The following is a 13,642-nucleotide window of genomic DNA, read 5'->3' as shown; positions in this document are numbered from 1 at the left end:
TATGTCCCAAATGAAAGAACAGGTCAAAATCACAGCAAAAGAGCTAAATGAAACAGAGATAAGCAATATACCCGATAGAGAATTCAAAGTAATGGTCATGAAGATACTTACTGGATGTGAGAAAAGAGTAGAGGATCATAGTGAGAAATTCAACAAAGATATGAGAAAATACAAAAAAAAGAACCAGAGATGAAGAACTCATTAACTAAAATTAAAAACACACTAGAGTGAATAAATAGTAGACTAGAGGAAGCAAAAGAACAGATCATTACTGAAAGAACAGTAATGGAAAGCAACTAAGCTAAAAGGAAAGAGTAAAAGAACAATATAAAATGAGAATAGAGAACTCAGTGACACCATCAAATGTAATAACATTAGCATTATAGGGATCCCAGAAGGAGAAGAGAGAGAAAAGCGGCCAGAAAAGTTTGTTAGAAGAAATAATAGCTGAAAAATTCCCTAATGTGGAGAAGGAGACAAATCAAGATTCAGAAGACTCTGAGTCCCCAACAAAACAAACCCAAGGAAGTCTACACCAAGACACATAATAATTAAAATGGCAAAAAATAGTGGTAAAGAGAGAACTTTAAAAGCAGCAAGAGAAAAAAGTTATATGCAAGGGAAACTCCTTAAGTCTATCCGCTGATTTTTCAGAAGAAACTTTGCAGTCCAGAAGGGAGTGGTATGATATATTCAAAGTGCTGAAAGAGAAAAACCTGCAACCAAGAATACTCTATCCAGCAAGGCTATCATTCAGAATAGAAGGAGAGACAGAGTTTCCCAGACAAACAAAAGTAAAAGGCATTCCTCACCATTAAACCAGTCTTACAAGAAATGTTAAGAGGAATTCTTTGGAAAGGAAAGGCCATAATCAGGAGCAAGCAAATTAGGAAAGGAAAAAAATTCACAGGGGCATACAAACATAACCAAAGTGGTAGATCAATCACTTATAAAACCAGTATGGAAGTTAAAGCACAAAACCAGTAAAATCAATTATAGCTATAGAAATCAGTCAAGGAATTCACAAAATAAAAGGAAGTAAAATATGAAATCATACATATAAAATGTGTGTGGGGGGGCGAAATTTAGTGCTTTTAGAATGGGTTCAAACTTAAGCAACCAGCACCTAATATACGCTGCTATATGCAAAGGATATTATATATAAACCTTATGGCAACCACAAATAAAAAAACGTGTAATAGATATGCAAAAAACAAAAGAAAAAGATATTGAAGCATATCACTAAAGGCCATCAAACCACAACGGAAGAAAGCAAGAGAAGAAAGGAACAAAGAAGAACTACAAAAGCCACCAAAAGCTACTAGAACAGATAAATGAAATCAGCCAAGTTATAGGGTACAAAATCAATATACAGAAATCTGTTGCATTTCTACACGTTAATAATGAAGTAGCAGAAAGAGAAATTAAGAAAACAATCCCATTTTCAATTGCACTAAAAATAATAAAATATTTAGGAGTAAATTCAACCACAGAGGTGAAAGACCCATACATTGAAAACTATAAAATATTGATGAAAACATCTGAAGATGACATAAACAAATGGAAAGATATTCCATGCTCATGAAGTAGAAGAACAAATACTGTTAAAATGTCCATAGTACGCAAAGCAATCTACAGATTTAATGAATTCTCTATCAAAATACCAGTAACAACTATAACAAACAGTCCTAAAATTTATACGGAACCTCAGAAACCCCGAACAGCCAAAACAATCTTGACAAAGAAGAACAAAGCGGGTGGTATCACAATTCCAGATTTCAAGTCATACTACAAAGCGGTAGCAATCGAAACAATATAGTACTGGTATAAAAGTAGACATATAGACCAATAGAAAAGGGTAGAAAGCATATAAAGCATATTTAGGCATATAATCCACAATTATATGGTCAATTAATCTTTGACAAAAGATTATACAATGGGAAAAAAGACGATCTCTTCAACAAATGGTGCTGGGAAAACTGGACAGCTACATATAACAGAATGAAACTGGACCACTTTACACCCCACACCAAGGGATACTAAAATGGATTAAAGACCTAAATAGGAGACTTAATACTATAAAAATCTAGAAAAGAGCACAGGCAGTAATTTCTCTGACATTGGCCGTAGCAACATTTTTTTCTAGATATGTCTCCTGAGGCAAGGGGAATAAAAGCAAAAATAAACTATTGGGATGCCATCAAAATAAAAACTTCTGCATAGCAAAGGAAATAATCAACAAAATTAAAAGACCACCTATTGAATGGGAGAAGATATTTGCAAATGATGTATCTGATAAAGAGTTAGTATCAAAATGTATAAAGAACTTACACCAAGTCAACATCAAAAAACCCCAAATAAACCAATTAAAAAATGGGCAGAAGACACAAGCAGACATTTCTCCAAAGAAGACATACAGATGACCAACAGACATGTGAAAACAAGCTCAATATCACCTATTATCATGGATACACAAATCAAAACTACAATGAGATATCACCTCACACCGGTCAGGATAGCTAAAATCAAAAACACAAGAAACAACAAGTGTTGGTGAGGATGTGAAAAAAAAAGGAACTCTCGTGCACTGTTGGTGGGAATGCAAGGTGGTGCAGCCACTGTGGAAGACATTATGGAGAGTCCTCAAAAAATTAAAAATAGACTACCCTATGATCCAGTAATCACATTACTGGGTATTTATCCAAAGAATACAAAAACACTAATTCAGAAGGATATGCGCACCCCTATGTTTATTGCAGCATTATTTACAATAACCATACTATAGAAGCAGCCCAAGTGTCCATCAGCTGATGAATGGATAAAGAAGATGTAGTGTGTGTGTGTGTGTGTGTGTGTGTGTGTGTGTGTGTGTGTATGTGTATGTGTGTGTATATATGTATGTATATATATATATATATATATATATATACACACATTTATATAATGGAATATATATATATATAATGGAATATATATATATAATAATGGAATATATATATATAATGGAATATACATATAATGGAATATATATAATGGAATATATATAATGGAATATATATATATAATGGAACATATATATAATGGAATATATATAATGGAATATATATATAATGGAATATATATGTAATGGAATATTATTCGGCCATAAAAAGAATGAAATCTTGCCATTTGCAACAACATGGATGGAGCTAGAGACTATAATGCTAAGTGAAATAAGTCAATCAGAGAAAGACAAATATCAAAGGATTTCACTCATATGTGGAATTTAAGAAATAAACAAACAAAGAGAAAAAAAAAGAGTGAGAGAAACTAAGGAACAGACTCTGAAGTACAGAGAACACACCGATGGTTACCAGGAGGCAGATGGGTGGGTGGGTTGGGGGATGAGTGAAGTAGGTAATGAGGATTGAAGAGTACACTTAGCTGATGAGCACTGAGTAATGTATAGAGCTGTTGAATAATGTATAGCTGTCACTAGAATGTACACCTGAAACTAATATAACACCCTATGCTAAATATACTTGAATTTAAAAAACAAATAAAATTTTTTTTAAAAATTCAGTATGTAGAACACAGACATCCAAGCAAATAGGCAACAGACATGAAAGGAGCTTTATAGTAGAGGTATCCAAATAACCAGTAAACATGAATGCTCAACATCATTAATCATTAGGGAAATCCAAAAATAACAGTGGGATACCACAGCAGGCTCACCAGAATGGCTACAATGGAGAAGAGAGATAATACCAAGCATTAGCAAGGATGTAAAGCAATTGTTGATGTGTCAAATGGTACAACTGCTTTAGAAAATGGATTGACAATATCTAATCAAGTACACACAATCCCATCTTACAACAAAGAAATTTCATTTCTAGGTGGATGGCCTAGAATTGTGCACATATGTTCACCAAAAGGCATATACAAGAATATTCATGCAATATGTTCTTCATAACTGCTCCAAACTAGAAATGTCCTGCGATGGTAGACTGGATACATATCTTGTGGTATACTGCCGCAGTGGAATATCGCACGGCAATTCAGGTACAACGAGCTAGTCAGAAATCATTTTACCTACTACCGCACATTCTCTAAAGATCTCCTTGACTATAATTTGGTAGACTGTACAATATGCAGCAATGAAAACTAACAAACTGCCGCTACATGCAACAATGTGGACAAATCTCAGAGAATAAGATGTAATACAATGTTACATGAAAGAAGTCAGACATCATGGAACACAGATCAGATGACTGCATTTATACAAATTTCAAAAGCGGGTGAAACTAATCTGTGGTCCTAGAATACAGGCTGCAGTTACCTCCAGAGAGTCCAGAGGACATGACTGTGAAGTGGTATAGTGGATCTTCTGTATTATTGATAATGTATTTCTTCATCCAGGTGATAGATAATTTATGTATGTTCACTTGGTAATAATTCTTAAGCTGGACACATTACACAATGTAGTAATTACGTGTTTCATACTTCAGTAAATCTTTATCACAGGAAAAAATATAATTTAGTGTAGACTTGGGATCTCATATTTATAGTAATTTCTCACTGACCTGTAATAACTTGTACTGAATCTATCAATGTTTTTAGATCAGTCTTCCCTTTAGCTAAAAAATAAGACATAATGGAGATACAAAGCAGGTTCTTTAAAAAATTATAAAATAAGAAACCAGAAATAAGCTAAATTTCATTATTCCACATCACCATTTGGGCTCACTTGAATTGCTTAGTTCTTAGTTTTATGACATTGACTCTATTTTACTTTTTTAAATTTTTTTAATGTTTTAATTTATTTTTCTTTGAGACAGAGAGAGACAGAGTATGAGCAGGGGAGGGGCAAAGAGAGAGGGAGACACAGAATCCAAAGCAGGCTCCAGGTTCTGAGCTGTCAGCACAGAGCCTGACACAGGGTTCGAACTCACAGACTGTGAGATCACGACCTGAGCTGAAGTCGGACGCTTAACCGACTGAGCCACCCAGGTGCCCCAAGACATTGATTCTATTTTAGTAAGCTGGCCTTTGACCCTTGAACCATAAAGTCTGGCCCATGGAAAAATATGCTTTTACTCAGCTATTTTAGTCCTTATAAACAGGATAGAAAATACCATCCATGCAAGTTAATTCTCTAAAGGCCCTCAATTCTGGTAATGCTATGACTCTTACGTATGAGTCTCTAGTGAAGAACAGTCTATTTTCATCTCTAGTTTATTGTTAATATACTCTGATTCTCCCTGTTGCTCAGAATTGCTGCAAATGATTACAATGTACTAGAAGTAAGTATTAGTGGCCTGACCAAAGGCAGTTTTTGTTTTCCTTAGGAATCATTCACTTTTTCGCTCATTTACTCTATCATCTCTCACTCAACATTTATAGGGTGCTTACTTATAGGCCAGACACTCTGCTAGGTACTAGATACAGAATAACCTTTTCTATTCTAAGGTCACATTAAAGTGACGAGACAGGCAAATAAGCATACATTTACACAATGTGGCAATTATAATGAAAAATGTATGCAGTTATTGTGGAAACACAGAGAAGAGACATCTAATGGAGCCTGGGTATTTAAAGAACTTACTAGAAAAAGTGCCCTCAACTCTAATAAGCAATGGTGAGGAGTAGGCCAAACAAAGGGGAAGGGGAAACTCTCTGAATAGCGGGGAAAGTATAAACAAAACAAAGATGCGACAAAAAGCATGATATATGTATGCTTGGAATAAAAGTTCAATGTTAGTGAGGGTAAAATACTAGATTGGACAGATAAGGCCAACCCAGATAATGAAAGAGCTTGTTTGCCATAAAAAGGACTTGAGACATTCCCAAGTACCTAACTGAAAGCCATTAAAGGATTTTAAACTGGTGCAGAATGTCATCAGATTTGCATCTTATATGGATCACTCTAATGTCTAATATTTTGTGGAAGCCGTTGTAGTAGCTGAAGTCAGGAATGAAAGGACCTAAAATAGGGCAGTGGTAGCAGGGAGTGAGAGAAACTGATGCATTTACATATGGGATTTTTTCCAATGGTTTATTATGAAAATTTGTAAACATATAGCAAAGTTGAAGGAACTGTGCAATAAACACCCATATGCCCACCATCTGATTCTACTATTTAACATTTTACTATACTTGGCTTGTCACATATCCATCCATCTACCCATCTGTGTGCAGTAATTTTTAAATTTAGGTTTATATAAAGGTAAATCCAGATAATCCAGATAATTATCTGGACAGATAATCCAGATAGTGGTTGACAGGAATTGGGGGAATCAAAAATGAATTCCATATATCTAGCTTAGGTGAATAGATGGATAGGGAGAGCACAAATGAGATTGAGAATACAGGACTAGGAGAGTGGACAGGAAAATACTGAATTCAGTTCTAAATTCTAAATTCAGTTCAGTTGAGAAAAAGAAGCGTCCCATGGAATATCCAAGTAGAAATGTCTAGCAGGCATTTGGATACACCAGTCTGAAGCTTTATAGAAACACAGATTTACAGTCATAAGCATGTAGATGATAGGTTGAACAAAAGACAGTGATGAGATTACCCAGGTAGAGTATGCAAAATGAAAATCAAAAAATGAGAAGATCCAGGTTAGGAGGAAAAAAACACAGAAGCCAAAGGAGAATAATTTCAAGAAGGTGAGGATTATCACCAATACAAAAGACCGTAGAAAGCTCCAATGAAAAGTGAATAATGTCTAATGCAACTAGCAAATGGCAGCTTACTGGTGCCCGGAGAGAACTTTCAGTGGTATTATGGGGCTGTGTCCGAAGAGAGGAATGATGGGGAATGTGGGAAGGGTACACAGTGGGCTTGCATTTATTTCCTTTCCCATCGTTTAACTGTGCTTCCTCAACATTCCCAGATGTGAAAGATGGTCTTGGAATCAGTCTAGTCAAGTGCTTTGTGTTCTATATACATTCAGAAAATGGAAGACAGGATTAGTTCTTGTTCTAGAACTACATTTTCCCCTACATTTTACATCACAAAATTAATCTGGTTTCAGAATAACGCTTACATAGACCCTCGAGACCAAATTTTCCTGAAAGACTTTTTATATCTAAAATGAGTCACCATAAAGTGGAAGTTTTCTTTTCATCTCTCCAGAATCTTCTTTGGTGAGTTCAAAGCCCATGTTCCCTAGTATCTCGTCCAGGTCTCTGACAGCTACTGTCTCTCCTCAGGGAAAGAGAAAAAAATATGAAAATTCCTACTAATGCTGAAATGTTCCATATATTTTACCCATTCATTATAGACTTGGCAGAAATATGCAAGATCCATGGAACATGTTTCAGTTTAAGGCAGGGCTTCAATACGGTTAGAATTAAGCTCACTTCTCTTAAACCTTTTTGGAAAAATAACCATATACACCATAAACTTCTAAAGGAACAGAATTACTTTCCAGTGTATAATTTTTATGATAGAAACAAGCAGGGGGCACCTGGGTGGCTCCGTCAGTTAAGTGTCCGACGAGCTCAGGTCATGATCTCACAGTTCCTGGCTCAGAGCCTGGAGCCTGCTTCAGATTCTGTCTGTCTGTCTGTCTGTCTGTCTGTCTCTCTCTCTCTCTCTCTCTCTGCCCCTCCCCCACTCATGCTCTGTTTCTGTCTCTCAAAAGAAAATAAATGTTAAACATTTTTAAGAAAAATAAATAGGCAGTTCCAGTGAAATGAGAAAATCACCATGGTTGGAGTAAGAACACAAGGGTTGAATATCGTTCTCTACTATTTATTATCTAGTGGAACTTAGGTAAATAACCTAACTTTGAGTCCTAGTTTTCTGTTGTATGAAACAAAGATGAGACTATCTCGCAGAGCTTCTGTGAAGATAAAATAACACTTATGAAAAGATCTAGAACTCTGTCAGGTATGTAGCAGACATTTGATACATTTTGTTTTAATTTTTTTTTTACATTTATTTATTTTTTAGAGACAGAGCAAAGCGGGGGAGGGGCAGAGAGCGAAGGAGACACAGAATCTGAAGCAGGCAAGCATTCAGCACAGAGCCCAACGTGGGGCTCGAACCCACAAACAGGGAGATCATGACCTGAGCTGAAGTCGGTCACCTAACCTAACCAACTGAGCCACCCAGGCGCCCCACGTGATACATTTTAATAACTACATCTAAGCCAAAGTAGCATTGGCTTCCTTTTTTTTTTTTTTTTATCTCTAACTAGATTCATTGCCTGTGCTAACCAAAGTCACAGAATAATTACATTCTTATTCTGCATTTCACAATTAACCTGCAATAATAAATTCTGTCTCTTGTCTTGGAAAATTTGTTAAAATTCATATCAATAAGATCAATATAAAAGCCCCAAAGAAAACAACCTACCAAGATAAAATAATTTCAATTATATTGAATCCATATGTTGGAGAGTATCAGGATTCTTTATCACACGATTAGGAAATAAGACAATAAGTGATACATTGCGAGTGCTTTGTTGATTCATCATCAATCTCACCTTGGAAAGGTAAGATTTCACAATGATACAGCTTCCTGTTCGCTAAAGACAAGGCAAAATTCAAATCACAGAGAAAGAGAAGTGGAATTCATAAAACTGCTTAAGTTTCATAAAGAAGCACTTTTCTCATTTGGCTTATACATCTGGAATACCTATCTCCATAATAATATAAAAGCTAGGTCAAAATCTTTTCCCCTTGAAGCAGCTGTGAGTGACATCCTGCCATGTTGAAACATGTGGTACAGGTATGACATTGTAAATTGTACTCATGTATTTTTCTTCTTCATATTCCTTTTCTTCCATAAAATTTTTCCTATTCAGCCATAGAATTTATATAACTCAGAGGAAAGAGGGTTTTTTTTTAATTTTCAAAAGCTACTTTTTATAAAGCAAACCTGAAAATCTAACATTTCGTTTTACTGTGAACCAGAGGGTTGAAAGGGAAAAAAAAAAATGACACAAGGAAGCTCCCTTTCCTCCTTCTTCCCGTATCCTATTTGGTAAGAAGAGGAGGGGAAAAGTCTGTTAACTACCTGAAGGGAGTGGGTGAGGGGAGGAGAAACAGGTGATGGCGGAGAAACAGTTTCACATCTGAAAGTGGTATCACACTGTATGTTAACTAACTGGAATTTAAACAAAAACTTAAAAAATAGAGTTAACCTAGTTTTTTCCAGTTTAAAATAAAAACTTCCTTTTTGGTTGACCTAGTTTATTTTGGGAAATTCTCAGTTTTTCAAATCTTTCCGCACGTCCGCTCTGAGAGGCCTCCTCGTAGTATCAGGGAAAGCTTGGGGGTCCTGCTGCCCGTAAAGGAGGGCGGCCAGACCTTGGGTTGCCCTCTGGATTCTCGATAGCTTCTTCAACAAAATCCACATTTCATGAGCCCTGACAGCCCATTTCATGAGTCCTGACATCTCCTGCTGAAGTTGATGGCCTGAGAAACTTGTGGTCTGTGTCGTTGTGGTCTATGTCGTTGTTGTTTTGTTTTTTAGCAAAGTCAAGGTTCTTTGGTCCTTCCTTCACTAACTTGGTTGGCTAAGCCCTAGCATTCACTGGTGATGAGGTCCTCTGTGTCTCAGTCAAGTATTCTATTAGTCCCCAGACCATACTGTCTACTCCATAGCCTCTGGAGGGATCACCTCTCCCTTTGACTTGGTGTCCCACGGCAGACCCACTGACCTCCATCTCTGAGAAACCTTCTACATTGCTTACTGGGAGTACGTGGGAAAACTGGATATCCTTCATACCACACAAAGCCAAAGGGGGCAAAGCGGCGGCCTGTTTCCAGCCCTCCCTCTGCCTAAGAACACCATACCACAATATCTATTCTGGTGAAAATGGCATCTTGTCTGGACACTCAGTGAGGTGGTGACATCCCAGAGTTCCAAATAGGAAGCATGACAAAAGGTCTCCTTGGTTTTTTCTATACCCTCACTCCCATCCCATCAACACATCTAGAGTTTTTCTTCTATCTTACCTCCTATCAGGGTTTGATTAGAAAGAGGGGTTGAGGGTAGAGATGACGGGGATGTGCAGCAGGCAGCAAGAACACTTAAACCTTCTTTTGAGAGAGCGAGAGAGAGATCTTTATCTCTGTTTCTCCCCCCAGTTGCACTTTCTTAAACCACAGATTCATAAATACAGAGAACAAACTGTTGGTTGCCAGAGGAAAGGGGAGTGGGGGGGGGATGCATGAAATAGGTGAACAGAGTCACAAAGATGAAAAGTACAGCATAGGGAATAGAGTCAGTAATATCATAATAACGTTGTATGATGACAGATGGTAGCGACATTTACCATGGTGAGCAGTTAGTTAAGTAGATAATTATTGAACCACTACATTGCACACCTGAAACTAGTATAACATTGTATGTCAACTATACTTCAATAATTTAAAAAATATTGCTAAGAATACTCTTGCAAAAATATGTTTTAAAAGCATTACTATCTCAGGTGCGCCTGGGTGGCTCAGTTGGTTAAGTGTCTGACTTCAGCTAAGGTCATGATCTCATGGTTCATGGGTTCAAGCCCTGCATCGGGCTCTGTGCTAACAGCTCAGAGCTTGGAGCCTGCTTCTGATTCTGTGTCTCCCCATCTCTCTGCCCCTCTCCCCCTCGCAAATCAATAAAACATTTAAAAAAGTTTAAAGCATTGCTCTCTCAGTTTTATATCAACTTCTTACCTGTAACGGTTTCAGCTTTATTCATTAGTTTATTAGGTTCAACTGTTCCATCAGCTGTAAATGAGGTACAAATTACAGAGATCATAATGAGATTCAAACACATGAAATTCTTAACTGTGAAACAGAGCATAAGAAATCAACAATTTCCCATGATTTTTACTACAACTGTACTTCTCTCCCCCCGCTCCGCCCGTGCCTTCATATTCTTTTCTGTGCTCCACCCCACCAGGTACATAACCCCACACACCAGTATTGCCATTCAGAATGCTTTTATTACCTGCCCTGGTCTATAAAGTCCACATTAGGACTACCTCACCTCTATTCCCACTTCTCTGCAAACTAGGGGGTCTGGGACATGAGCAGTCATCTCATGTAAAAATAATTCTATTTTTACAGACTGATTCATTTAGTCCTGTTTCCTTCACATCCAGTTCCCTGTCGATGTCAGTTAGGCCCTTCCACTTTCATGCTCTCCTTGCCTGTGGAACCCTGTCTGGTCCTAGCTGTGGTTCCCATTGCTCGCTCATCGCCCTCCTTGGTCAACCTTGTGACCGTCTCAGGTATGATCATATCACCAAAAGGGGGGAGGCAAGATAAGGGCTTTTTATCACATTTTGATTTTTTTTAACATTTATTCATTTTTGAGAGACAGAGAGACAGCGCGTGAGAGGGGGAGGGGCAGAGAGAGAGGGAGACACAGAATCCGAAGTAGGCTCCAGGCTCTGAGCTGTCAGCACAGAGCCCGAAGCGGGGCTCAAACTCACCGACCGCCAGGTCATGAACTGAGCTGAAGTCGGACACTAAACCGGCTGAGCCACGCAGGTGCCCCTCACATTTTGTAATCATATAAAAATAGTAGATAAATTGCTTAATGGTTAGGTTGTTCCACAACTTTCAACATTTTGATATTTTTTAATCAGATTTGCAAGTTAAAGGATTTGTCAGTGTTTCTTTAAATAACAGTAATGCACCTTACCCTATGCATAAAATGTTCTTAGATTTATAAAGTTGAAACTCCTGCCTTTTAATATTGTAAAAAACACAAACAAACTTGTATCTTGTAAATTTTTTCCTGCATTGAGCTATTTAATAGCAGTGTAATACAGCTGTATTTATTCTATCGAAATCCTTTTCTTCAGAAGCTGATTCTTCATCATGTCTTGATTCTGTTTTCAAAGTGCAGAATAGCATTTTCAAAGGAGAAAGGAGGAAAAATTGAAAAAAAAGTTTAAAGAACACAATGTTGTGTGCCAGGCCTTTCTTGGTGGATTGGACTGGGTATACATGGTAACGGTGGCAGTTTAGGATGCTACCCCGCTCCTAAAGTTCGAGCCCTTCGTCGGGCTCGGTGCTGACGGCTCAGAGCCTGGAGCCTGCTTTGGATTCTGTGTCTCCCTCTCTTTCTGCTCATTCCCCGCTCATGCTCTGTCTCTCTCTCTGTCTCTCAAAAATAGAAAACATTAAAAATTTTTTTAAATAATAAAAAGAATATTGTGGGATCTTAATGATGCTTTTTGAATCAGTGATACAGAGGAAAGGTTGCCAAAGTATTCCTAGAAACGTAAGTTTGGATCTAAAGTACTAACATAGCAAATACATTTCCATCTTTCTTCCACACCTCCCAAATGGAACTTTTGGAAACCATAAAATTTATTCTCAAGGAGGAGAGCCTAAAGCATGACACTTAAGGTAACTTTTTTTAATTTTTATCATTTTCTATGGTTCTTTCTATAAGAATTTTATATCTAAGAAGTTTACATTAATAAAAAGACTTCTCACAACATAGAACCATGTGAACCATGTCTATGTATATGTCCCCTTCAACTGACGGGTGCTTCAGAATCTTACAAAATTCTTTACCTGACATCTCCATCTTCATGTTTCCTAGAAAAGTGTCTAAGTTGCTGTCCTCAACCTTACTTCCTAGGAGAAAAATAGAAGCGGTAAAAGCTATGAGAATGGGAAATGCTAATAATTTTCAATTTCAGAAAAATACTTCCTATTATCTTCACATCGCTATACTCCATTTCAGTGTGAAAAGAAGAGTCTTTTGACATGTATTCAGATGCACACTTTCAGTTATTCTATCAGAAATAGAAACATGTTCTTTTGATCATTTTAAAGAGAATATGGCTATAAGCACAGGAACATTTAACCCAGTACAGCCCATATGATATTAGACAAGAAGTGTTACTGGCTGATGTTGAGGGAACAGTTAGGAGCCAATATGTAAAATGTGGTAGGGGCACCTGGGTGGCTCAGTCGGTTGAGCGTCCGACTTTGGCTCAGGCCATGATCTCACGGTCTGTAAGTTCGAGCCCTGTGTCGGGCTCTGTGCTGACAGCTCAGAGCCTGGAGCCCGCTTCGGATTCTGTGTCTCCCTGTCTCTCTGACCCTCCCCCGTTCATGCTCTGTCTCTCTCTGTCTCAAAAAAATAAATAAACATTAAAAAAATGTGGTAAATAAAGAGTCATGTAGCCATAGAATGGGGAATCAATTTTCAGCTTGTACTCAGAGGAAAAAGTGATTTCTCTTCCAAAATGATACATTCGGTATTCTCTGCCAGCCAATTCATCAGGAAGATATAACAATCATAAATGCAGATGAACCAAATTAGAGAGTCTAAAAAGTATATAACAGAACTGACAAAATTTCATGGAGAAATAGAAAGTACAACAATCATAATTAGAAATGTGAGCATCAAAAACACATGAGAAAAAGGTAGTAAATAACAAACAAGGCCAACATAGTTAATAGTGCTTAAATATTAAGTTTAGATCTGAAACTTTTTGGAAGCTAAGGCATAAAGGGGAACTCGGGTTATTACCTACACAAAGAAGCACACTGTTCTTTGGAAGAGAGATTTTTTTTTTTCTGATATTAAATTTCAAGGAGTGCCTGGGTGTCTCAGTTAGTTAAGCATCCAGCTCTTGATTTCAGCTCAGATCAGGATCTCATGGTCAATTGTGGGATGGAGAGCCACA

The 13,642-nt window shown here is 37.3% G+C and overlaps 1 protein-coding gene across 1 annotated transcript in view; it reads right to left on the bottom strand.

Moving 5' to 3' along the window:
* Positions 1 to 13,642, bottom strand: part of LOC147574458 (EF-hand calcium-binding domain-containing protein 13-like) — a 56,908-nt gene that overhangs the window by 4,887 nt on the left and 38,379 nt on the right. The window contains exons 13-15 of the mRNA XM_086685478.1: positions 12,519 to 12,581; positions 10,659 to 10,712; positions 7,087 to 7,191 (exon numbers count right to left, since the gene is read on the bottom strand). Of these exons, the coding sequence (XP_086541604.1) occupies positions 7,087 to 7,191; positions 10,659 to 10,712; positions 12,519 to 12,581 (222 nt within the window). The remainder of the gene's footprint in view (positions 1 to 7,086; positions 7,192 to 10,658; positions 10,713 to 12,518; positions 12,582 to 13,642) is intronic.

This window comes from Puma concolor, chromosome E1 (genome assembly GCF_028749965.1).
Source record: "Puma concolor isolate L17-30 chromosome E1, mPumCon1.1.hap2, whole genome shotgun sequence".
NCBI classification, from domain to species: domain Eukaryota; kingdom Metazoa; phylum Chordata; class Mammalia; order Carnivora; family Felidae; genus Puma; species Puma concolor.
The sequence above is the reverse complement of the archived record's forward strand: the minus strand, read 5'-3'. Positions and strand labels throughout refer to the sequence as shown.